This window comes from Coloeus monedula (assembly GCF_965178545.1).
Source record: "Coloeus monedula genome assembly, chromosome: 5".
NCBI lineage: Eukaryota > Metazoa > Chordata > Aves > Passeriformes > Corvidae > Coloeus > Coloeus monedula.
Window position 1 is genome coordinate 27,437,346 of NC_138785.1, and position 25,373 is coordinate 27,462,718.

Sequence of the window (25,373 nt, forward strand, 5' to 3'; positions counted from 1 at the left end):
AAAATGATTGCTTCTTCCGTAAACTCTCTTCCTACAAAGATAACCAATGTTTGGCTGCACATAAGTCTTACTGGATAAATAACTCCTATCATTACAGAGTTGAGTTGAAAATAGCAAAGCCATGCAATGTGTTTCTCAGCTCAAAACTGCCTCAGTACAGTCACATGCGTTTTATAATCTTCTGACGATATATCAAGAAAACTAATGACTGAGACATAAGGCACAGACACATTTTAAGCAATTTTTATTAAATGAGAGGCATTCTGACTTCCAAATTTTGACCATTTGTCTATGTGCCAGGACTTTAAAAATTCTTTTTTACATTGAGTTGCTTGATTTTCACTTAGAGCTGAAACTTGGCTTACCTGATTAAAATAAGGGAAGCTACTCTTTTGTAGTCAAGAGGTGTAAAAATTACACCAACTTTTCTGGTTTCCAGTGGCTGTAAACTTAACCAAAGCATCTCAGAACTGCATTTCTTGCTGATAAGGTCCTCTTGATGTGCATTCTGTTAAACAAAAAATGCACTTCTCACTCACAGAAAACATGTGTGTTTAAAGATGTCAATAAAGCAAGCACTGTATCACTACTTAGCACCACACAGGATATTTTTGGCAAGGTGCAGAAACTGCTAACTAACTTATACCAAAGCCTTTCCTTTTGACAACATAAAACATCAGATAAGATTGTTTATTTGAGCAAAAGTTCATATTACTGCACTTATTATGAGAAATGTATTACTTCATTATTTAAAACAGCCTTTATTAGCTCAGATGGAAAAGAAATTATATAGTGTCTTTCATAGTCAAGGAATCCTGAAACACTTCACGACACAAGAACTGACAGTGTACTGATTGCACAGGGAAATGTGGCAACCATTATACCCTCAGAGTATGACTTACAACTTGATTGAAGTGAGAAAGGGATTGCTGGCAAATATGCTGATCATTTGAGTCACTGGAAAGAAGCCAAAGTGAATTCTCTACTATATTAATTGACAACCAGAACTACCAGAAGTTCACTTAGTCTGGAAATAATGTAAATTTTTGTTTGGTGGTTTTTGGTTTTGTCTTTGTTTTTTTTTTATACCATTGTTTATTCTTTCTGCCTTCAAAAAAATGAAAATAGCCCTAAAACTTGTTCTTCCAGAACTGGGGAAAGGGGTGATCAGATACCTATAGCAGTCAAAAACCCCATAAACATTCCAAAATGGGCTCCTGCTTGGTTGTTTCTCAATTCATGGGTGTTGTACTTACAGCTTTTCTGATCTTTTTCAGTTCAAAATTTTTTTATTCTTAGTCTACTTTATGAAAAGTAACGCACAAAAACTATCAGAACCTGCATTTAATAGTTAGTATTTATAAAAGCAAGCCATGTATGGCATTTTCAAACTTCACCATGTCACTCCCTACGAAGACATGCATGCACTCAAACATGAGCCTAACAATTCACTGCACAAAAAAACTGACTAGGGAAATGATGACAAATGCAAAAGCTTAAATATTAACAACTACTGATTTGGTTAACAAGCCAAGATCTGTCTCATATGTGCTGAACACCTATCTAAACCATGCATGTTCCCCACAGCTCTTCAAATCTAATGAAAAACATGTATTGCACACACTGATGTGAAGATCTACAGCTATTCTTCCATTTGGTCAAGAGTTTGGTGTGTGGGACTGTGGAAGCTCACTCCTACCCCTATGCTACCTTCCCTTTCTCAGAGTGTGCCTACAGGCTAGGATTTACGAACTGCTGTCTCCTCTCTTTTACAACAACTCTTACAACTGTTGCCAGAAAGGAAAGGACAGCTTTGATTAGCGTTGCAAATATACTCTTTTCTTTTTACAAGGTACAAATACTTCATTAAGGTCTTAAAGCATATGTGCAGAAACACGTATCTACACAGGACATTAAAGACAAAGCTGCAGAATGCCCAAGTAGCAAGGAAAACACATTAATTCTGGGCTTTTGCACAGAACAGAAGTCTTAAGAAGAAATTCTCCAGGTATTCTGGATAGTACTCTGGTCACCAGAATATGCCAACATCCCTGATACAGCATTTTCTATGTTTCTGTCACCCATGACACAACAGCTCTGGGTTCAAGCACAGCTCAGCACTGGTGTGACACAGTCAAGTGCTACCACACTCATGCAAAAATTAGGCAATGGGAACCAGAGAGAATCATGACATTCCAAAGCTGAATCCAGGAGTTGCAATGGCATGAAGCTGAGATGCAGAAATCCCGCCTCCCCCTCCCTTGAACTCCATGACATTATGTCCCTCTACTGAGAAGATAACCAGTCAGCTCCTGACATCACTGACTCAACAGCCCAACGCTTCATGGTCAGCCTGGAGCTAAGTGTGAAGTCCCAACAACACATACACACACACTTCCAGGCATGCATGCACTTCCTCCCTACAGCTATATTCAAAACAGACTCATCAAATGCTGAAAATAATTAACTGCGAAGATACAGACCTGACAGGGAATCAAGAAAACACTGTGAAAGTGCTTTAAATCACACTTGGGAACAACCCAGAAGTAGCACAGCTAGAAAAAGCTTTCTCTAGTGTGTCAGACCAGTTCTACCAAAATTAGCCATCTTACCCTGTGAGAACATTCATCCATTAGCCTGAATTCGGTGGTTGTGAAATTAATAGCTTGCACATTTATGCCGAACCTAAAAAAACCGAAACAAAAAGTTAAGCACTTCAAACCCAGCCTGTCAGAACTGCACTGACTTATTTTTACATGCTGGCATCTATTCTTAAATAAAGCCTACTTTTACAATTGCATTTTGGCAATGTGAAATATGGTGGAAATGTGGGTCTGCATTTCAACAGAATACACTGCAAATCAGTTTTATGTGGATTCCACACATTTGGAACACAGACAAATGGCTGGGCATTTAAGGTCTGTCAGTGTAGAATATTGTAAAAGATCACAACCAAGAAATACAATTTCTAAGCCACACAAACACAAATTCCCCAAAGCTTTTTCTGCTCACCTGTTAGGAAATAATCATTATTAAATCTCATATAATTTATTCAAATATCCCTCTTTCTGCTCATTATTTGTTTTGGATAAATTCCTATTTTCTATCACATAATTTGCAAATCAAATTCACTTACAGCAGTTGACTTTTTTGCCTAAGTGCAAATTAGAAGCATTTGACATTAAGTTATTAAAAACTGACGTAAGAAAATCAACAGGTAAAATGTAGATTATAGAGGACTAATGGACCTCCAGCCACTGAATTGAAAACTCACTTGTCACAACTGTCTATGACTTTAGCTTAAAAAGAACCAGTTATTATATGGATGTGATTTCTGGTAAACTTAGAAGATCTGAAGAAATGAAAGTGTGCAAATACAGAGAAAATGTAATTGCAAACCACTATAAAGAGTCTATGTGGAAATCATATTTAGTATGCAAACAGATGCGGCTATTAATGTGCATATATATACACAGACATATATATGCACATGCATGTACCTATGTAAAGAAATGAGGTTAAGGAAGCAATTACACAGGGATTGGGACCCCAAGTAAGCAAGTTACACCTAAGCACAGGAGTAATCCCATTGTCTCAAACAAAACAGTCCTACCAACTGTAACATTTTTTCAAAGTTAAGTGTGATACTCAGGACTTATTCTGGCAAACTTCAGCTCACTTCACCAGGTCCCTTTATTGTTCATCTAGCTCTTCTCTAGATTTCTCATTAGATAATCTCAATTCTAAAACAGAAAGTCCAAACCAACGCAGAAACATTTACTTAGCTGACCCTAAACATTTATGTTGAGGTTCCTCCCTCTGGACCTGCAATTTTTCTTCCTGGTTCCTGTTTTCTCTTCAACCAGGGTTATTACCTAAGAAAAGGCTAAGAAGAAAACTTTTCCAGGTGGGATGGTTCAGATGCCTTCTTTTCACTGATCTGTCTACAGACTCTATAAATACCAACTAGCACCACGAGGAGATAAACAACCCCAACTCTGTAAGTTGCTCACCTCACCCAGGCAGCTTGCGCTAAGCCTCAGATCCTAGAAGATGACAGACTATGACTCACATCTGTCAGACACAAATTTGCTTAAAACATGTTCAACTTGTGTTTTATCAATGATGAGGTACATTACAAACGCATGCACCTTACAGGGAACTGCCCTGAATAGGGCTATATCTTCCAAAATGGATCAGAACATAATCCCCACCTAAGTTACACTTTGAAAAACCAAAAAAAAAACCAACAACAACAACAAAAAAAAACCCAACCAAAACCAAAAAAACCCAAAAAAACCCCAATGTGTAACAATCATAAGGCATAGCAAATAAAATCTTTTAAAAGGGAAAACAGTATCCTGAGATAGTTATTACCATTTGTTCAGCAGACTCAGTGAAGCTTGGGGATCAGGGTAGTAAGAAAGAGGCAGAAGCTGCAACGTAACTGGGAAGGATGAAGGGTTTCTTAGTACGAAATATTTTACCTAAATAGTTTGGAGGGGAAAAGAAAGAATTAAAAACTACATATTTGAGAACTGGTTGGTAAAATAATTCAGCACTGGTAATATGATCTGCATTTTCAAGGGACTTCAATCTGGCTTCTGTCTTAATGCAGTATAATCATACATGCACAAGACTGCATGGAACAGCAGGACATGTCACCACAATGTCATAATTTGCAAAATCAGCTAAGAGTGCATTTCAAACCACGTGCGCAAAAATACAGACCGCCTCCGCTCCCCAAACAACCCTTTCATTTGGATTTTGATTTATGCAGGCAGATGTGAACAAAGCTCTTGCACAGAAGAAAGTGAAGTTAGTGAGGTGCCACCCTTCTTAGAGAAGTCTGAATGGAAGCAGGTTATAAAAATTACTGTAATGACTAACCATTAAACTGGATAAATGGAATATTAAGGTAATTCACAATATGTGCATATGAAAACTATTTCCATATGACTGGTTCTGGCCTAGGCTAGGTTAGTAGAGACCTAAATCTGACAAACAAGAAAGAAATAATTGTCAGTGTGGCTGGAAGATACATTGCTCTGCAAGTGTTGTATCTCTCATAAATGTTTCACACACTTCTGTTACACAAGGCAGTGGCATGAGGAAGGCCATCCTGTAACCACATGCATCACTAATGACAGACAACACACCGTATCTCTGGTCCCATGTTCAATTATTTTATCACAAGCATGTGAATTATATAATAAATGCAAGGAAAGTTTTAACAACTACAAAAAATTGTTTGTTAAGACCTACACTGCTTTACTCCTCTCCTTGTACTATAATATTACAACTAGGAAGCTAGAAAACTTATCAAAGAGCCAAAGGGATACAAACCTAGTGTTTTAAATTAGATCAAAACACTAATTCACAAGCAGTGTGAAAATGCTAAGCAGCACCAAACATTACCCACAGACTTTGTAATTTAAATAAGCTCAGAAAAATACAACTCAGAAAAAAGCATAGGAACAACCATCCTCACCATACTACTTTTAACAGCTGTGGCACTGAAGTTGAGTGTAAGGCCAGGCTCTGTAGTCAATCGTGGCAAGAAAAAGGCAAAGGATTCCTCTTCAGAGTTCTTCTGCTGAATAAAGCGAGCTGGTCCTAAAATACTTCTCCTGCTTTATTGGCAAAACCAGAAAACTTAGTTAGTTTTTATTCTTTTTTTTTTTTCCCTTTCAAACAAAGAATAACAACAACAAGACGATTTGCCAGGGCCTATAATTGCATCAACTAAACTTTCCTTGAAAATGGTCTCTACAAAATAAAGCCCATAAAGCTGTACCCCTTAGCAGAGAGTTAGCATAACTTCTGTGTATGTAGGCCAGGGACTAAAAACCTTGGAAGACATTCAAAGACCCTAATCCTGAGAAGACTGCTACACAACCTGTCAATGAAGGATTCAGGCAACTCCGTAAATGCTCTGGTAAAACATGCTTTGACTGCCTTCATGCCAGGTAGCTCTGGTGAGATGACTATAGTCAGAATATTATTTACATTCTCAGCTGAAAAGCTTACTTATGGCTGGCAGTGCCTTGAAAGGAACACTGGGAGTGTCTGGGGTGCACTGAAACTCCACATGCTTTGAGAGAACTAACGTAACTGTAGAAAATGGTCCAAAACGTTTTGTTCTAATTAAGAATACTTCCGAACAGAAAGAATATTTCTTACAACACTGTCCTGGCTTGAATTAAGAACCTCAGCAGATTCTGTACAGACCTGCATGCTTCCCCACGTCTTATTTTTTGCCATCTTTCATAAAGGTCACTTGCAAGCTCGGAATCCACGTCCCAGGCAGAACGGTCCAGAGAGAGACTCTTCTGCCAAAGCAGATTTGCTAAAAGGATAATAGATAGTTCAGATTTTACAGAGATAATATTTGCTCCTTCCATCAACCTACTTCTGAACATGAGTGATCTGTATCTGCAAAGAGTCCAGACCCAAAACAAAAAAGGGAACCCACTTTTCCCCTTCAAAGTGACAATATGAGAGGGTATATATATTATTTTCCATATCAGATTTGCTTAAGGAAATACATCTGCAAAACCAAAGTAACTGTACATGCAAACAAGAGTATGGGTATTGCACAGGCTTTGTATGCTCTAGTAAGCCCTTTTTTACTGCTGCTATGTCTAATAGATGCCACTGAAGAGTAACCAGGTTATCAGTAGCCTACACAGTACTCTCTGCTGATGGCAGTAAAGTATCAAGATAATATATTACATAGTGGTACAAAAATGGAGTAGCACGGCACAGCAGGGAGCAGAACAATTCCCACAGTTTGACCAAAACAGTCTTCTCCTTTTAGCTTCTTTTCTAGATGCTGAAAATTTTCTCAAATTCTTCTTAAGATAAATTGCAAGGCTTTACATCAGTCTAAAGATTAATGCCTTTTAGAAAGTTATACTCATTGGTGCGAGCATTTTCACATAGCAGAAAGAAGTCAGAAAAGCAAACTTCCTTTGAAAGAAAACAGAAATTACTTATTTTGAAAGTGTATGCACTTTATTCTACAATCCTTAATGTTTAAAGTATTGAATTCAGATTGGTGATTACTGGAATAATCCAACTACAATTTCTTCAGGTCAGTATTTTCAGGCTCTTGCATTACACATTTCTGTTTAACAAATACTAGTATCCTAAAGCAGAAGGCAGAATACCTGTATATAAAGATCTCATTATCTGCATTATTAGAACAAAAATAAAGTAAGCAACAAGGATTTGGTTGTACCAGCCATATTCCTTTATATAAATTTAAAAAAAAATACAAAAAAGCAAACATTTGCTTCTAAGAAATGTACCTAAACGTGCATGTGTACCAGTAATTGTTCAAGTCACATGTGTCTGTATGTCACCTCAGTTCTCCTTTTCACATTTGACTGACTACTATTGCCTTCCTCACATCCTCACACAAAAATACATTTCAGGAAATGTCATCTTGAAAACACTTCCAGGAGGGCACTTAAACATTTAAAGCCCATGGTACCAGCTGCCTTCTGAAACTCCCTACTGCACAGAGATTAAAAACCACTGTTCTGAATCAGCTTTCAACAGATTCAACATTCTTTAGGCAGTACCATGCTGTGTAATACCTATCGCTGTATTTTGGTAAATGCCAGCCATGTACTTAAAACAGCTCCCAGTATTACAGTATCTGGAGATAAATTCCTCAGTTCCAGAAAAAAATAAGAGCCTTTCTTATTGTTTCACATGATACAGTGTCAAGGACGCTGTCTTATAAGCCTGATAAACCATCTTTTGCAGAAATCTATAGAATTATTGCTGTGAGAAAGAGATAAAGAGAAGGCCTTCGAATTTAACTCTGGATACAGGAGGATATTGGTCAACATTTTTCCGTTTGTTTTTCATCAAAGAATTCCCAGGATCTGGGCCCAGGTTATGCACATTTTCTAATAACTCTGAGTTAGTGGACAGCTTTACCATTCTACCTCAACATCTCTTGAGAAAATGCGTATAAAGAAAGAAAAGGGCAATACATCACCCATGAGAACTCATTGGAGAGTCTTAAATACTAAAACTCAAAAAAAAAAAAAAAAAGTTTCAAGATAGAACATCAGCTTGGCATGTGCTATGGAATTAGATGTCTGAAATACTGCACCATGTACTCAGTACCCTTAGCCATTTACATGGTCCCTGAAAAGAGGGTGTTTTTAAAAAAGCATTAAACTAAGTGCTTGTATAAACAATCTCAAGATTCTCATTACAAGTCCTGCTATATAAAATGAATTTTCTACAATAAAACTACTGTCAGATGCCAAAAAAAAAGCCTAAGATGAGCCTACCTGAATCAGACTTTCCCAAGTAGCACTGAATATCACAGTGGGCAATTGCTTCAAAATTAAGATCCCCCTGCTGGAAAAACAAAACAAAAATATGACAAGAGAACAAATTTCAGTTTCTCAGTGCATAATTTCATAGAGTCAAATAAGAGAATTAAGGCCTTGAATTAAGAGAATTAAGTGCCAAGAGACCTATAATTCCATCGCTGTTCAACTCTGGGGACTTAACTTCTTAAGCTACAGAAGGGTTTAACAGAGCGGTCTGGTACTGAGCCTTTCTTTCAGGACTAAGGAACAGATTTCTGGCCTGAGAGAGACTCTGCTGTAGTTGGGTTTGCAGTGCCTAACAACAATTCAACACACACAGTTGAATACAATACCTTGGACACAGTCGAATATATCTGCAGAGGTATTTCAAACATCACTCCCACATTTGTGGACAAACAAATACTAGAGAGCACATTAGTTACAGCGTCTTTCACACTGAGCTTCAAAGAAAATACATTCCAGCAGCCTGGAGGTAGAGTCAGAGGTTCAGCAAAGTTCAGAATCTAAAAAGAATCAAACAACAGCTGAATTAAAATTGGTACATTTACTGGTGCAGGTGATACCTTGAAGAATGTAAACGTTCTTGCCCTTTGTGCTTTTGCTGTTACTACATGGTGATACGTGCCTATACCCAACCCATACAGTGCATATATGCAAATCTCAATATCAAAATATTAAAAGAGTCATTTAGATGCCTACATTATGTGCTTATTCATAAACCAGATTTGCCTGATTTGAATCAAGCAGTTGTGCGAGTAAATTATCAGCTTCAAAGCTCATCTATGCACTAAAGACTTCCACTATAAAGAAATGCTGAATCCTAGAGAGCACAAACACACATGCAACAATTCTGAGAACAGAGCAATAGTCTGTAATTTGATGCATCTGTAGCTGCAACTCAAAGGAAAGAACAGTTGTTAATAAAACAGTACAAAACTAAGCAGGACAGTGAATAATGCCTCTTCAGACAGCAGCCTAATTGTTACAGATGTACACATACCTTTATTATCAACTGATTCCAACCAGCTCTAAGAACACCAACTTCTTCAAAGAACCTATTCCTATGTCAAAGGTCCGTATCTTTAAATCAAAGACAAAACACTGTGCAAAGAAGAAATAAAGCTCACCTTTACTATGTTCTTTGTTTCTCTGGCTATGAAGACTTCATTCAATTCAATGCTGAAGTAAAAATTATTTGTAAACCATATGGACCAGTATCCTGAAGTGTTATGGTGTGGCTCTATATGAAACAATGCTGCAGAAGGATCTACATCAAAATACCTGTAAGTAAATAGAGAAAAACTAAAAATACACCTGCTATTGTCCTTGAATACATAATAAGTGGTCCATACAAAAGAAGATACCATAGCATTCTTGCATAATGAGGCTCTTCTAAGCTTTTATGGAGAAGAACAAAAATATTTATTTGGGAATAATTACATATGAGAGTAAAAATTCACACGAACCATGTAAAAGAGGCAGGCAAAATTTCTACCCTCTTGTTATGCTATAGTACAACATTGCCTACTGCTTTGCAATACAGTAGGCTGGGTGAAATTGGCAAAAGATGACTGAAGAAAGAAAAGACTTCACACTTTTTCTAAAACTATCCAGCTTCTGCGTTGCATTAACAAGGATGCTGGAAATTTTACCATAGACTAATCAACATGTATACAATATGAGCTTCTAAGGCGTATCTTTTTACTGGCTCCTGAAATTGTTCTTGGGATAAAATACAGAACTATTGCTTGAAACATGACAGGTCCATTTTGGCAAATGACACAGCAACAACAGGAAGAAGCCTTTTCACTGACCTTGGAATCGTAGACTGACAAAGGAAGTTACCTTCATCTCTTAGAAGTAAGGTACAGTATTTTCATTATAATATCAGTGAACGTTAACAGACAAACAAAAATCCACTGTCAACCTACCCTTCCATCACAGGACAGAAAAGACAGGCTTTGAGTGTTGTAGTGCCTTTCAAAAGATTGTTCTCGTTGTTGTCAGAATAAAGACTTTCACTGTCACAGGATGCAGCTGGGAAAGAGCAGACACATGGAATACATCATCCAGAAGCATATCTAAAATTATTTCATGTGAAGATTTGCAAGAAAGGAGAACCTTTGCTGGTGCGATACTCACACAGAGTAAAGCACCTAATTGTTTGAGTCCTGATTTTCAGAGATTTCAAAACTTGCTTTAAATATTCATGAATGCTAAACACCTTCAAAAAATACACCCACAATAAGGCTGTGAAGAGCTACCTGACCAATTTTAACCACGTGTCACTGGCACAGCATTCTTACTAATGAGAGCACACTGCCTCCTTTTAATAACCGAAAACCTGCTCTGAAAAAAAGAATCCCTGAACATAATAGTCCCTTCTTTCTTCTTATTTGCCCATGTTTTCCCTAGGAAAAACATGTCTCAATGTCATTATGAAAGCAGCCTGTTTCATAAATGTTTGAAGTCTGTACACTGCAGTCTAGTGGCCAGAATAGGAAACAGGCTGGAGTCAGGAATGCTTAAATGCCAATCTCTGCTCTTCCACAAACACGTCTGCTCTCAGGCAAACCTCTTCAATGGTCCTGCCAAGAAATGTCATAGAAAATGACCACCCAAGCACAATAGCCTTTTAGAAAACATATTTGAAACAGAAGAAAAACATAAAAGGATGTTGAAAAAGCATGTTCAATAATGATGCTTATTGTAAAATCAGCTAACATTGTAGCAAATGTCTTTTCCCCCTTTTTCAAGCACGTATAGCTTAGAGCCTTCAAGCAGCATAAGAGGAACCACATACACATAAAAATGGTGGAAAAAACTAGCAAAAAAATTCATCCTCTTTCTCAGTGAAGTCCAGACAAGTTGATTTTGAGATCTTTCAGGGTCTCTGGTGAAAAAAACTACCCCTTTTTCAGCAATCAAATCCTGTTTAATTATATGATCTCTAAATATATGCAACCTGTACCTTTACAAGAAATAGAAGCAACTTTTTTGAAGTTAGTAGATGATGAGGATAGCAGTACTGGCTCAAATTCCACAGGTGATGTGTCTTTTTGTGACAACTGACGTATTTCCTGCATGAAGACAAGACAAATGATTTTTGTGGCAGTACTACCAGTATTAGTGTTGCAGCTCCTGTATTAGTCTATCTTCTTGTCAAATTTGCAAGCCACCATCTGCCATTTTCTCATATCTTCTAAATCAACACATGAATTTTTATTCAAGCTAACAGCTCTTACGTTTAAAAAAAAATTCATCACTGAACTACAACATGTCATCTCACGGATCTATTAGACATTTGGGCACACTTCAAAAATTTAGAAGTGTGACATTTGCCACCAGCAAAATCAATCTGCTTTTAGAGAAAGCTAATTCCCCAATCAAATCCAACACCCTAAATTATGACTTCCCAAAGCCCACAATTACCTGTATATGCACAAGGCTGTTTCCAGAATGCATGATATACACATCTACTGATGAATGACCTGTCCAAAAGAATGAACACCAAGGTAAGTTCACCAAGGAAACACTCTTGTTTCTTCTCTTGTCAGATATGAGAAGCAATCCCAGTTTAAATTTTAACATCTTTGTGTGACAGATACCCTTGCTAAAAGGAAGAACTATTTACATCTTGAGCTGGCAAACATTTGAGAGAGGAGTAAAAATCCACTCAAGATTTTTGGCCACAAAGATGCAGGCAAGCTTTAACAGGGAATCTTCATTATCCCCTAAATCCTATCTAGAGCACAATTCCCCCCCTTTCCTAGGGGCAGGGAGACAGGAGTTAACAGCTCAAGGGAAGAAGAACGGCTGGTGATGGAAGTAACTTTCTACAGGCCAGTCTATCAGTAGCAGGAGAAGGTCCAGTAAAAACTGTTCTGTATCACACACAGCTGAACAAGATCCTGCCTCACCTGCTTTAAAATGCAAGCATTCCCAGGAGATAATGTGAAGCCAGATTCAGTGCTTTGGGCTCAAATCAGGAATGGTCCTATCACCCAGCAGGTGGAAAACTATTGCCTAAAGCAACAGGAGACAGGCGTAACAGCTCTCACCTGCTGATAAGGCGGTACAGCCGTGTTGGGGAACCACCCTTGGTCACTGGCAAAGCTATGTTCCCATCCACAGGACAGCAGGAAGATGTACAGGACCAAAAGAAGAGCAGCAGGACAGAATAACTTGTGTTTTTGTCCTTGCTCATGCTTGAATTAAATCAGTGTATGCAGGCTGACATGAAAGGACGTTCTCCCACCTGACCAGCCATGATTTCTAATGATGTATGTGCTTTGCTCAGCTGCTTGAAAGCAAGACTGCAAGTGCCAGCTTCCAAAAGCAGGTTCAAGGTGTTGCTTATGAGCTCCACATACCCCCCAGTTGCTTAAAGCACATACTCTTAAAGCACAAGCTCTTCAGCCGTTCCAACTGGTGCGTTCCCCTGTGCAGCCCTGCCTACCTGCTGTCCCACTCTAGGTGCTAACATCCCACCAACAGCTAATCCAAAAGGCTTACAGAACCAGCCTCTAGCACAGAGAGGACTTATAGCTGCACTATATTTAACAGAAAACAGCCCTAAAAGCATATTTCTAGTACTTTAACCATGAAAAGTGTTAACAGTGAGCGCCCTTGACAGAACAGATGGGAACAATTTTCTACCAGCATCAGAATAAATGTAAATCCACAACTCAACAAAGCCCTGGCATCTCACTGGCAGGGAAACTAGGTTTGCAGCGGGTATTTCAGTTTCAGCTCTGTGAAATATCACAGAACAGGCACAAGGGAAGCAGTACATATTGTGGATATTTTCTTGTGTATATTGTATCTATTGTTTTGTGACTAGATTTTGAAATGCATTTCTCAAAAGACAAAAAGATCACACTCTTTCAATAAGTATGTTAAAAAATATTATTTTAATCTGGACTCTTAAGCAGTTTCTTCTTCTCCAGTCAGAAGGGAAAACTGGCAAAAATGTCTAAAAAAAGCTGTTCTAATAGACTGCAAGACTCTATAAATAATTTTAAATCCCCTGGATTTAGAGGATTTGCAGCATAAAGAAACTGCAAGGAGTTGACTGTTTTGCCTGTGGAATTCTAGCTTACAAGAACAAATGACGTGCACATCTGTATTACCTCATTACCCTACCTTCCATAACAGCCACTCTCGCCAGTACTGTATAAACCATTCTGCCTTCACAGTCCCATAATGGTTGATTTAATTAATGGGAAACCAGAGACACAGTTGTAGAATTCAAAGGACCATGTCATCTTTCCCTACTATTTAAGCAGATGCATAAGCACGGGGGACTAAGAATGAAAAAGATGTAGTTTACAACTTTACAATTGTTACCTTTATGAAGAGAACTCTGCTTATGATAACTCTGCCCTACACAATTTCCTGCACGCTGTGTTTAACTGAACTTTGTTTCCCCTACTTGTGAAGTTAAGCTGTTACTGAATTCAATTCAATTTAGGACACCAAATTGCAAATTATGTATAAAACCAAGCTGTATTACACTTAACAGGCAGATTTAAGACTTACCTGAGGTCTTTGTTCTTTCCATTGCTACATAAACTACAAAAAGATTCTCCAGTAAGTATTGTCTGTGCTCCACAAAATCTTGCTGGGCATTTTCCACTCTTACTGTTAAGCTCATTTCTAGCAGCATTGGGTCATCGGACATAAAACAGCAACTCTGGAGTGAGACAAAGGGATATGGTATGTGTGTGATGGGGGACAGAACAGAAGAAGTTCACTACACTAAGGTACTCTAAGAAATTAATCAAAGGTATTATCTAACAGGCAAGGCTTCCAGCACCAAAGCGCTGGCAGAACAGAAGCAATTAGGACCTTTGCTAAAATCTCAGCAGAAACCAAACACAGGGCAGGTACAGAGAGCACAGCAAAAACAAAGACAAAAACAACTAAAAAAGACACTGAACCTTGAGAGAATGCAAATTTATAAACTGTCTCAGTCAGTCTCACCTCAGGGACTGCAAAACAGTTTCCTTTGTTAAATCCTCTGCCTTCAATAAAATGTGCCATAAACAGACTGATGCATGTGTCTTAATGGTAGGAAGACAGTTCATGTTCACTGGTCTGTTTATAGTTAATTTTTCCAAATCCTGTGTTTTTGTCTCCATTTCTCACTGAAGTAATTTTAAAAAAACAAACATACATGTACAATTCTTAATAGAAAACACTGTTGTCTGGCTAGAATACTTCAGAAAAATACAAATAGGATCTTATTTCCATCTGTAAGCAGTGGCTGCTGTTAACACAGCTAAGTCACAGCAACTACAAAGACACAGACATCATTTGGCAAAAAAAAATTAAAGCCAGCAAAGCAGAACAGAACTAGACAATCAACAGTGAATAACATACATTGGTCCTGCATCAAACCACAAGGTCGCTAAACTCAGGCTCTGATGCCCTACCAAGAAGACTAATTTGCTCAGGATGGAGGAGGAGACAACAGGCACGTGAAGTGCTCTCAGAAGTGCAGCAAAACACTTCCAGCTAATCTCAAGTGCTGCAAGGAAGTACAGCAGGAGTGGGAAGCGCCTGAGGATGGGATGCCAGCTCACAGCTCACACAGCATCAGAGACCCTCAGCACTTGAAATGGCTGCCAGGAGCAGGAGAGGAGGCTGCCATGGCGACTGGAGCACAGGCACAGTGCACCCCTGGGAAGTCAGATCAAAGGGCAGACAGCTGCACCCCATGCAGCCTCCAACACTCAGGTGCACCTCAAGCACCTCAATGCACTGTGCACTGCAAGAACCAAACGTGGAAGCAAAGCAGCACAGGAATGCTGCCCTGTGCAACACACAGGAATACAGCTCTGGAGCCTGGGCCTCATCACTCCTGGGGAAAGCGGTGCCGCCGGCCACAGCGCGGGTCTGTGTCTGACCCAACACCACACCCACAGTGAGCAGCACCCACCTCACACCAGTGAGCAGCACCCACCTACCGTGTAAGGATGCTTGAGGAGAGACGGGAAGAGGACTCAGATGGCACTGCCCAGGCTGAGGAGATAACCTACTGTCCTGAAGGCTCAGTGCTTTTGGAGGGGGAGTCCCTGCTAACACACTCGCCCCTCCGCAGCTCTGTCCAGCACCACAGCCGCCCTCACATCCCCAGGAACACAGCCCAGGCAGCCCAGGCTTCAGCCTCTCCAGCTCACTGATCACTTCTCACTGTGAACCAGACACTCGTGAAAAGTTTCCGGAGAAAAAAAATTACAGAAATCTAATTTAAGTAGTGCAACACCTACCTATCAGAATGCTTCGCCTGTTGGACTGGTTTTGGTTTAGTTTTTTGGGAGGTTTATGGGATGGTGGGTATCTTTTTTCATCTCCTTTATTCCCAAAGATTTTAGTGTGATGTGTGTGACATTTCATTTACATCAGAGGATACAGTTTCAGAAAAACACAATTCCCATTTAAACTGAGACACTGAAAACTGCATTGTTGCTAAAATTTCTAGAGCTCTGGAAAGCGTCCCTCTAAGCTTGGTTTAAAATAGAAGACTTAGATATAAAATAATAATAAAACATACCTTAACTAGCTGATATGTGTCATTAGGTAAACTGCACTCAAGATGAACCCGTAATAGACTGGCATTCATAGTTTCTGTCTGTAAGAAAAGAAAAGTGACGAAAACATCAAACACATTGCTTCAAATGTTATATAAATCTAATTCACATACCATAATTTATAAAGATAATAGGACTGCTTCCTCATATACAGAACACAGCAATGTAAGGAATTTTTTTAATGACTACAATTACTCTGTACAGTAGTCCAGCAATTAAACTCTGAATCTCAGGACTCCATCAATATCTACCTACTTATCAACATCAAAAACTTATTACACATGATTATTAAATATTTATAGAGCATCAGCATGAGAACTCTTACAAATTTTCTTATGCCAAAAATCTGTATTCAACAGACCCTTGTGTGCAATATAAAAGCTTATTTCCTTGTTTTCTGTGTATTTTCTTTGCTGACTGGATATTGAAATACAGTATCTAGGCCAAGAACATAATGCTTCTTGGACATGGTCTGACACACAGGCTTCATGCCAAAATGGACAGACAGAAAATACTTGTTTTGCCTTTTTATTGACTAGAATGGGAAAAGAAAAGAAAAGAAAAGATGACATTGACTGTGCCAGCTTGTAAAGCACTAATAAATCTAATGGGGCAACAGCACCAACAAAGCCAAGTACAGTTCATGAAAGCTATCTGGAAATCTGCACTGCCAAATTACTTGCAGAAACTGCACAGCCAGTATATCTTGATCCTAAATTAAATTTAAAAAAAAAACCAAAAAAAACCAGAATCAGAATGGCAGACCTGTCACTCTATCAGTGCCTTACTTACAGCCAAATTTCGTGCTAAAAAACCAGAATCAGAATGGCAGACCTGTCACTCTATCAGTGCCTTACTTACAGCCAAATTTCGTGCTAATTTTGAGGCTGATGTGGAACCCCTGCCCTCTGTTTCTCTTGCGATACTGAAATATCTGAGTAGGGTATCTGCAGGTTCAGGTTTTTGAAGGTGTTGATTAAACTGACTTTAAACAATTTCAATAATTTGATGCTGAAAAGCAAAATTGTGAAGAAACTTTTGAAGGTATCTAGCACCCTATTTCATACCTCTCTAAGACAGGAGAAAGGGGACAGGCAGGGGCACGTGAAAAGAGAGATTTAGCACACGTGTGGCATTTCACAGGGCTCAGTTTTATAAAAGCACTGCCAAAAGGAAGCCAAGATCTGCATTCCCAACTCAACAGGATTTCATACCAAAATGACTGAGGCTTCACGCAAGAGGGCGATGTAGTCCCTGCAAAGGTGGTTGGTGGCAACCCAAACGCTTTCCCCAGCACAGCTTTCTGGGGGACTCAAACCCCTGCAAACTCCTTTCTTTTTTCACAGATGTTTTTGTTCTTACCAAATTATGAGAGCAGAAAAAAAAAACCCATTTGATTTCAAAACATGCATCATTTCCTAACCCCCTCACAGCCACGGCTGCTGGTGGAGTTTTAACAAGGCAGTAAGATTTACAACTTTGGGGGTCATTTTCTGATCAGATAAAACCTGATGCTTAGACTTGCCTTCTCAGCACTTCTTGGAAGAACACTACTGCTTTCATGGTCCTAAGTAAGGATTTGTTAGCCCTTATTCAATGCCACTGTAGTTTAAAGTCATTTAAGAACCCACATCTCTGTTAAAAATATCAGCTACATCATATTTTTTCCAGCCTTTGTTTTTCTTGACCTGGCATAGATCTAACATAGGAACTGCTGTCACCTTAAAATTGAAGCTTCTAATGCACAGGGTGGGGGGAAAAAATGCTATTGGGGGTGTACTTGATGTTCATCTGTTTTCTAGGGGAAATTTTTATTTCCTTGTGAGGCTATCTTCAGAAAAGGAAACGGGTTTGCATTTCTCTAAGGCAGACAATAAAGCATAACTGTCGTGCCTAATATCTTATAGGACTGGCAGGATGGCTCTGAGTTAACCCTAAAGAGGAGATAATGCATCTGAGAAGAAAACACTGTCAGAAGCAGAGTTGCCAATCAGACAAATCCAGGACTATCTCTCCCAGCAGTGCAAGCACTCCATTTATACTGTAAATATCACTGCTAATGAATGAGAACAGAGAGCTGAGTTATGCAGCAAATATTTGTACCACAGGCACATTGAAAAGGAGAGGCACAGCAGGGAAAACTGAGCAAGAACTCTGCAAAGCATTACAACTATTGCCACTTAATTACCTGGTGCCTCTATTTTGTATTAGGTATACATATTTGAATATACACACACACACTCAGCACCCACAAATCCTCTGTGAACTGAACAAAGACAATTGATAGAAGCAACATAAATTCCTGGCAGTTTGGTAAGTTCTCAAGTTTAAATTTTAAAGAAATAGAGGCCTCTTTCAATAAAACCCTAAAAACCTGAACTATCCATCTCCAAGGAGTCCCACTCCTGACAAAGGGCTAGGATTCTCACTGGGGGACAGCAGAGTTGGCAATTATTTAGAAAACAATTCAACCACCAATGAGGTCTCAGTAACACACAGCTCTCTAAAAGATTTTCAGATATATTCTCGCATCATTACCAGGACTGTAGAGTTCAAATCACTTCCTGGAGTTTGGCTACAGTATCATTAAAAAAGAACAACACTGAACAATCCTCCTCTTCTTCCTGTAGGCTGATCCCTCAAAGTTCCTGTCCTGGACAGTCCTTGGCCCTAAAGTGGTATTTCCGCTCAGAATGATGTTAATAAGCTGTCCCTGTAATAATGATTCAGCAGAGTTCCATCAGTTTTTTGCAGGCAGTTATCAGGATAGCACACCAAGAAAGCCCTACTGTCGTCTTTTCTTCCCTCTCCACGCCCAAGCACCGCACTTGGACAAAGCAAAACGTGGCTTAAGGAGTGTTACATTCCTGTCAGTACTTGCAGTATTTCCCAAGTCGTCAGTTCATAAACTTTGAACTCCTCTGGGAAGTCAGCAAAGCGATATCTGTGTCTCCTACGATAAGACCCTCCACCCTGCATGCCACTCCTCCACTGACATTTCCACCATCCTGAACACAGAGAGGCAGTGATGTAGCTGCCCTGTTAGTGCCGTCCAAATACTAAACAATGCCAAAAAACCAGGCAACTATAGCGAAGACTACACCCAGAAGCTGGGTAAACAACGACCTATATGGGCTCCACCATCTGTTACGGCTTAGTGGTAACTAGCCACTGCTGAATGGCCACGTGGACGTACTACGAACTCACAGTGTGGGACACAGCTCTTCTTTCCTCCCAATGAGTGAGCCATGAGCCCAGGAATCCTGGGATCCAGGACCACAGGCCAATCCCAAACCCTTCAAATGCTGAAACTTTGAAAAGGGCAACAGAAAGATGGAGAAATTCAACAGTAAAAAAGGCACGTTTGCCTTTTCTTTCTGTTTTCTTATTAAGCACAAGAGTTTCTGCTTAAAAATGTGGGGGAATGAAGGAGAAAAAAAAGGCCTTTGTGCTTTGCCCACTAAAAGATAAAAACAATGCACAAAATCCATGGATGTTCATTTTCCACAAAAAATTCAAATATAAACCTGTTGCATATTGCATTTCCAATGGAAACACTACTGTAGAGGTAAATTTCCGTCTATAATCCCCAGGTTTATGTTACATTTCCAACACAAATAACCCTACAGTGGCACAATTTTACCCATATCCCTATTTACAATTCTGGCCTTGACCTTCAAAACAAGTTTTTACAAATTGAAGAAGCTATAAAAGGGGTGGTCAATTCGGTGGCAAAAGGGACAGCCCATTACTAAAGATACTGCAGAGCATGGACTGTTCAGCTTGGCAAAGTGAAAGCTGAAAGTTCTGATGCCAGCTACAAATGCTTCTAAGTGTCAGGAGCAGGAAGAGTTACATAAATTAAATGTGCATCTTAATATATAAACTGGCCACAAAGCAACTTAAATTAGAAGTCAGGTGTAGGTTTCCAATCACCAAAGTAGCTTGTATTTGAGGTAACAAGGCCTCCAGCAATTCTGGTAAGTCACTTTACCTAGCACATGATGGGACTAAATGATGTCAAAGCTTTTCTGGCCTTGTTGACCAAGGATGTCAGTATTAGTGAACAATTTAAACACAACCACCTTTAAAATAGGGGACAACTTAGGCAAAAAACCAGACACACAGCATGCAGCTCTCTGTCTGAGGTTTCCAAGCAGTTATCAGGGGACTTCAGAGGTAAGGACACCTTCAGTGTATCAAACTAGACACTATCACCCAAGGTTAGAACTCAATCATCCCGAGGTGAAAAGGGATGTGCAAATGAGGCTTATGCTATCCTGAATTTACCCTGGTATTTTATGTCAGCTAAAAATAAACAGGGGAAAAGAAAAGTGCACAGCTAAGTGAGTATGACTGGTTTGTTTTAAATGCTTTTTCACTACAAGCCTCCATTCTGTGTATAATAGTTACGTATCCTCCAGTTCGCCCACGTGTATTTACTCACTCAGACCTCACCAACCTCTCTTCCTTCTACCTTTTCTGAACTTAAAATAGAAACTGGACAAAGCAGAATGATACCATTTTTTTAAGGGATCTGCATCAGAATATAAGGAAGGTGAATTAAAGAAGGCACTTCTGGAGAGAACAGCTAGCTGTAGAGAAACATTCTTCTAAAAGGAACCCAAACTCAAACCATAAACTCCTCTCTAGTATTTAGATCTTGTCTATCATCTTCAACAGCTGAGGAGCCCATCCCACTGCTGCAGCATTTCTGCCCAAAATGGTAACATGCAGTGAAGAGTGTTTCCTCAATTACAGCACAGCACAGAAAAATTACACCCAGAGATTGGAGAACTGAGTCAACACTCTCTCCCACCTCATGTCCTACAATGAGGCCAGTGCCAGGTGGTACCATGCTGCACTGCTAAACACGACCTCAAACTTGTACTCCATGCAAATAAAGCATAAGATAATGTTTGTCAGTCTACAGTAAGGAAAATGTCAGATGCTCCCCGAAGCTTCTCTACTCAGGAATTCAGACTGAACTGTGAAAAAGCATATATACAACTTTCAGATACTACCTGACAACAACCCATCAAGCTATGTGAAGCTATGTGAAGATGCACACATAAACAGCATAAAAAACCCCTTCTCAGTTCTAGCTCTAGCACCCCAAATTACAAAACCTTAAGATTTTTGCTTCCTTTCCAAGACTCTGTCTTTGTACATCCACAAGCAAACACAACGATGTGACTACAAGGAAGAGACTGGCATGGAAGAAGAGAAAGGGAGAGAAGGAAATTGTGCATTATCCTTGCATAGAGGTAAGATTGACCTAACATACACATAGCAGACTGAAAAATACAATATGTGCTGGCAATTTTTCTCAGGTAGAACAGAAGGCATCACAAAGGCAATGAACGCAGCTTACATTTAGATGAAGTATTAAATTTTGTTACATGCTAAGATATTCTAAGTATGTTTTTAGAAAAACAATGTCTGTGTATAATACAACAGAAAATCTGAACGATCAATTTTTCAAATTAGTTATTCACTTGAAAGGCTCTGTATGGACTGGAAGACTACGAAAATACCTGCAAGTGCAAACAAATGACAGAAATCATTAAAGCTTCTTTCAACTCAAGTATTTATGCCTCATAAATTCAGCTTGCTTTGTTCTCCAGAGCTCCTTGTCAAGATGAGGTAAGCAAAGCTGGTATCTGCAGCACTGATAGGGGCAGGAGGGGATGCTGCAGCCTGATTCCCAGCTCCCGTTCTCATCCATGCAGCACGCCATGCTTTTTAACTGCGGCAAACTGTTGGTGCAGCCCTGCTGTGAACTCGCATGGGGAACTGGCCAGAAGTAAAAAACAGAACAAACCAATGCAACTTCCTGCCCTTCTCAATTTTATGGTATGAAGTTTATTTTTTTGTTAAGGACAGACCAATTCTCCAGTTCAGTCAGAGCAGGGCCACACAAATAGTTTTGCCAGCACAATTTAAAGGGCACCCCACCACAGGAGCACAAAGAAGAACAAGTGTGAATAGTTTAAATGCCAAAGACTGTCTCATAAAAGCAGCTGATCACAGTAACCCTGTATCTTGCAATCTTTCTCCTGCAGTCACTGGTACTTGGATTTTTTGCTAATATTCCTCGCATCCCAACAACCTGAGGTCAAAAATCTTTTGTGGTTAAGCAGATTTAGGTTTCAACCCCCTTGAAATGTATACTGTACCAGTGTGTGTGATGCCTGGATGTTTTGAATGTGTGGAAGCAGTAAGTAGGCATTTGCTAGCTGCACTTTAGGTTCTTCTGGAGAAGACATCAGAGTTCCTGTTCCAAAAACCTGGTATTAAAAAAAAAAGGTCATTACATCAACACCTAGAATTTATACCAGCAACTTCCAAAACTATTTTGCTAATAACAACAATCTTCCCAAGAAACAGATCAGTTTTTCACATTAGATTGTTTTGAAGGACAATAAAGTTGCAATGTAGAAAGTAATCGTACACATAAATAGCACTTTAGAATCGTCACTCATTCAGGCACTATTACAAAAACAAAACAAAGCACTCACCAGGAGAGCATCAGGTGATCTTAAAAAGAAAGTATCTAAATTCTCCTACTATTCTTCAGGCAATTACAATACACGTATCACCATTTGGGAGTGCAGTAATTTCTGAGAAAACTTTGTTACTAGTCCCATTGAATACTGAATTCAATGGCTTTACCTTAAAAACTGAGTAAAATATTTTCTCATTATTTTGGTTTTTAAAGACTGCAATTTTCAGAACACTATAAGATTTGTAATTTGGATGGTTCTACTGCATTTATATTTTGCTCCACCAAGATGAGTTTATGACAATAACTGGGGGTTGTGGAGCCAGGAGGTATCAAGGAGGCAGGGGATCATTAGAGGCTAAGAAAAATTACCTGGGGCTTTTCACTTGCATGCAAAGATTTATTATTTTTTAATAGGAAAAATCCACATCTTTTTAATTAAGAGGATAATAAAATGCATTCTACGTTCACTGAAGATCTTTGACTACAGATAGAAAATACCAGAACAAAGGGAATATGCCATTTGCTTTTAATGCAGGTATTTATAAAGTACATTTTACTATAATGGTACCTCGTCTCCATTTGGGTGATTCTTCTGTACACACTCTTGCATAAATGCATTAGAAACATCAAAAGCTTCAAGGCTTTGGGGCTCTCAAGAGCACTATAACTGTGCAACAAACACTCAAGTCATGCCTCCTTTTGAAACTCTTAAACCTGATGTGAGCTGAAAACATGGGCAGCTACTTCCTCTGTCTCAGGTGGCTGGTGAAAATGTACATGAAAACCAGTCTGCTACTGACTTTTGCAGCAGTCCAACAGGAAACAAACCAATTTTGAGGTGAAACTGACAACTGCTTCCCTGCAACTTGTAGATAAAAGGCTGAGTTGACTGGGCAATAAATGAAGGGGTCAGGAGTGAGCACAGGGAGGGGAGAGATGTCAAAAAGAAAAGGTCAACCACCCTATAATGCACTTCTTCCTCATCCTTGATGAAATGTTACTGCCAAATGTGGCATTACCGCTAATAAATACTAGATAAATGCAACATTTGTATTAAAACCCCATGTATTTCAACTGAACTTACCTAAGCTTCTATGTAAGGAGCTTTGTTTTCCAGCACAGTAACAAAGTACAGGAATTAAATAGTTTGATGATTGATTAAAGCAGACACTCTTTTTAAATCACTAAATTCAGGGTTAAGATTTTTCTTTGCCAAATTAACAAGAATTTGGAGTACACAGTGTTCCTTATAAAATTTTTAAAAAGCTAGACCTGCTTGAATTCACCAGTTAGTCAGAAAACAGACAGCCTTAATGCACAACCATTATTTTGACTTTCATACTTTAAAGGCCTAAACCTCTGACCCTGTGCTACATCCCCAATGTGTTTACATAAAATCCTGCAGAGCAGCTGAAAGCCACCTAAAATATTTCCTAATGGGTTTTTCCCAATAAATGCATTCCAGCACAGTGCAGTCTAGACTGCACTAATATATGAAACAATCAGATCGTGATCTTTTAAGTACACACATACAAATGAACTTGGTTTTACTACCACAAGTAGCTCCACTAAGAGCAGTAATTTTAATGATATACATGTATGTGATCATGACACTAGAACGATCTGGTAAAAGGGATGAATTGTTAACACTACCCCACCTGATCTGTATCAGGAATTCAATGAACTTTAGAAGTCCCTAAAATTATGAAAATAACTTTTTAAAACGCAAGTAAATCCAAAACCCAAGCTAAAAATAAGAGCAGTTCCCTGATATGAAAAACAAGAGTAGTTACCTGGTATGAAAGTACTCCATGAGATGAGGTATTTATAAATAATGAGCTTTCAATACTGCCTTCTTCCGTTGGCAGGAAGAGTACTCTGAAAGACATCTTTCCCATCGCTGGAATCACCTGCAGAGACCACAAAGAAGCTTGCTTGCTTGGTGCCAGTGAGCACACACTCACCATTCAGTCACAGGGCCCAGAGGACACTTCCACATGTACATCCCTGTCTGTAGATCCCACTAAGCAGAACCTCAGCGCTGAGAAGTTTCATCTGTGCACTCTCAACTCTTACTACAGACAAGAACCAAGATCACACAGCAGCTTGCCAAGTTATGGCTGGAGTTTCTCAGCTAGCATGGGGCCTCATCAGTCAAGGCTTCTTTTTGCATAAGATCTTAACCATGCAGCACTGCCAGCCTCTGCATGCCCAAAAACACTTCCCCCACACAGAGGCAGATGGCTATAGCAAAGTGAATCAATACCCCTGTGATACACAAGCAAATCAGTCAAAGCTGAACTTAGGCAACACTGTTAGTAACCAGATAGTCTGGCTGGAGGAACAATGATGTTTATGTCTGCACAGTTATGCCCATCCAGCTACAGTAAAAGCAAAAATCAGATGAAAACATAATAAAACCCCTTTGCACATCAGTGGAGGATAAAAACTGAGCTTCATCCAACTGAGATCACAGCAATTCATTCTTAACATGCATTATATTGTTATACACTGTTAAAAAAAAATCAGAGTTAAAATAATGGTCTTAGATCATAAAGGCAATTATGCCCATAATTGCAATACAAAATACATAAAACATTTCACTGCAGGTTTTTCTGACAAATATGCAAGGCCACTCAAAAGACTGAAAATTCGTGGCTGTAAAACACCCACATGCCTGTGGATTACTGCATAATGCTGCTTTAGAGCAGAATGAGATTTAAACAGCCTCTAACATTGAAAAATTCTTCTCTTCTTCTGTTACTGTCAAACACATTTCCTACTGCAGGTTTTGGATGTCTTCTCCCAAACAAGTCTAAGTAGAAGTGAACAAAAAAGCCACTAGCAAAACAGAAAAAGAGTTGGAGGTCCTACAAAAAAGCACAAAAACACAGAATGAAGAGCTTATGC

The 25,373-nt window shown here is 39.1% G+C and overlaps 1 protein-coding gene across 3 annotated transcripts in view; it reads right to left on the reverse strand.

The window, feature by feature from the left end:
- TMEM131L (transmembrane 131 like) overlaps positions 1-25,373 on the reverse strand; it is an 81,484-nt gene that overhangs the window by 19,332 nt on the left and 36,779 nt on the right. For 2 of the 3 annotated variants that reach the window (XR_014226435.1, XM_082282549.1), the window contains exons 6-21: positions 25,199-25,333; positions 24,257-24,373; positions 22,135-22,245; positions 15,919-15,996; positions 13,902-14,055; positions 11,793-11,851; positions 11,332-11,440; positions 10,292-10,397; positions 9,488-9,641; positions 8,693-8,863; positions 8,316-8,385; positions 6,232-6,349; positions 5,492-5,633; positions 4,378-4,487; positions 2,613-2,685; positions 366-508 (exon numbers count right to left, since the gene is read on the reverse strand). Coding sequence is in view for 2 of the 3 variants with exons in the window: in XM_082282549.1 (XP_082138675.1) it covers positions 366-508; positions 2,613-2,685; positions 4,378-4,487; positions 5,492-5,633; positions 6,232-6,349; positions 8,316-8,385; positions 8,693-8,863; positions 9,488-9,641; positions 10,292-10,397; positions 11,332-11,440; positions 11,793-11,851; positions 13,902-14,055; positions 15,919-15,996; positions 22,135-22,245; positions 24,257-24,373; positions 25,199-25,333 (1,850 nt within the window). In the remaining variant the exon portion in view is untranslated. The remainder of the gene's footprint in view (positions 1-365; positions 509-2,612; positions 2,686-4,377; positions 4,488-5,491; positions 5,634-6,231; positions 6,350-8,315; positions 8,386-8,692; positions 8,864-9,487; positions 9,642-10,291; positions 10,398-11,331; positions 11,441-11,792; positions 11,852-13,901; positions 14,056-15,918; positions 15,997-22,134; positions 22,246-24,256; positions 24,374-25,198; positions 25,334-25,373) is intronic. The other variant, XM_082282550.1, reaches the window with a different exon arrangement.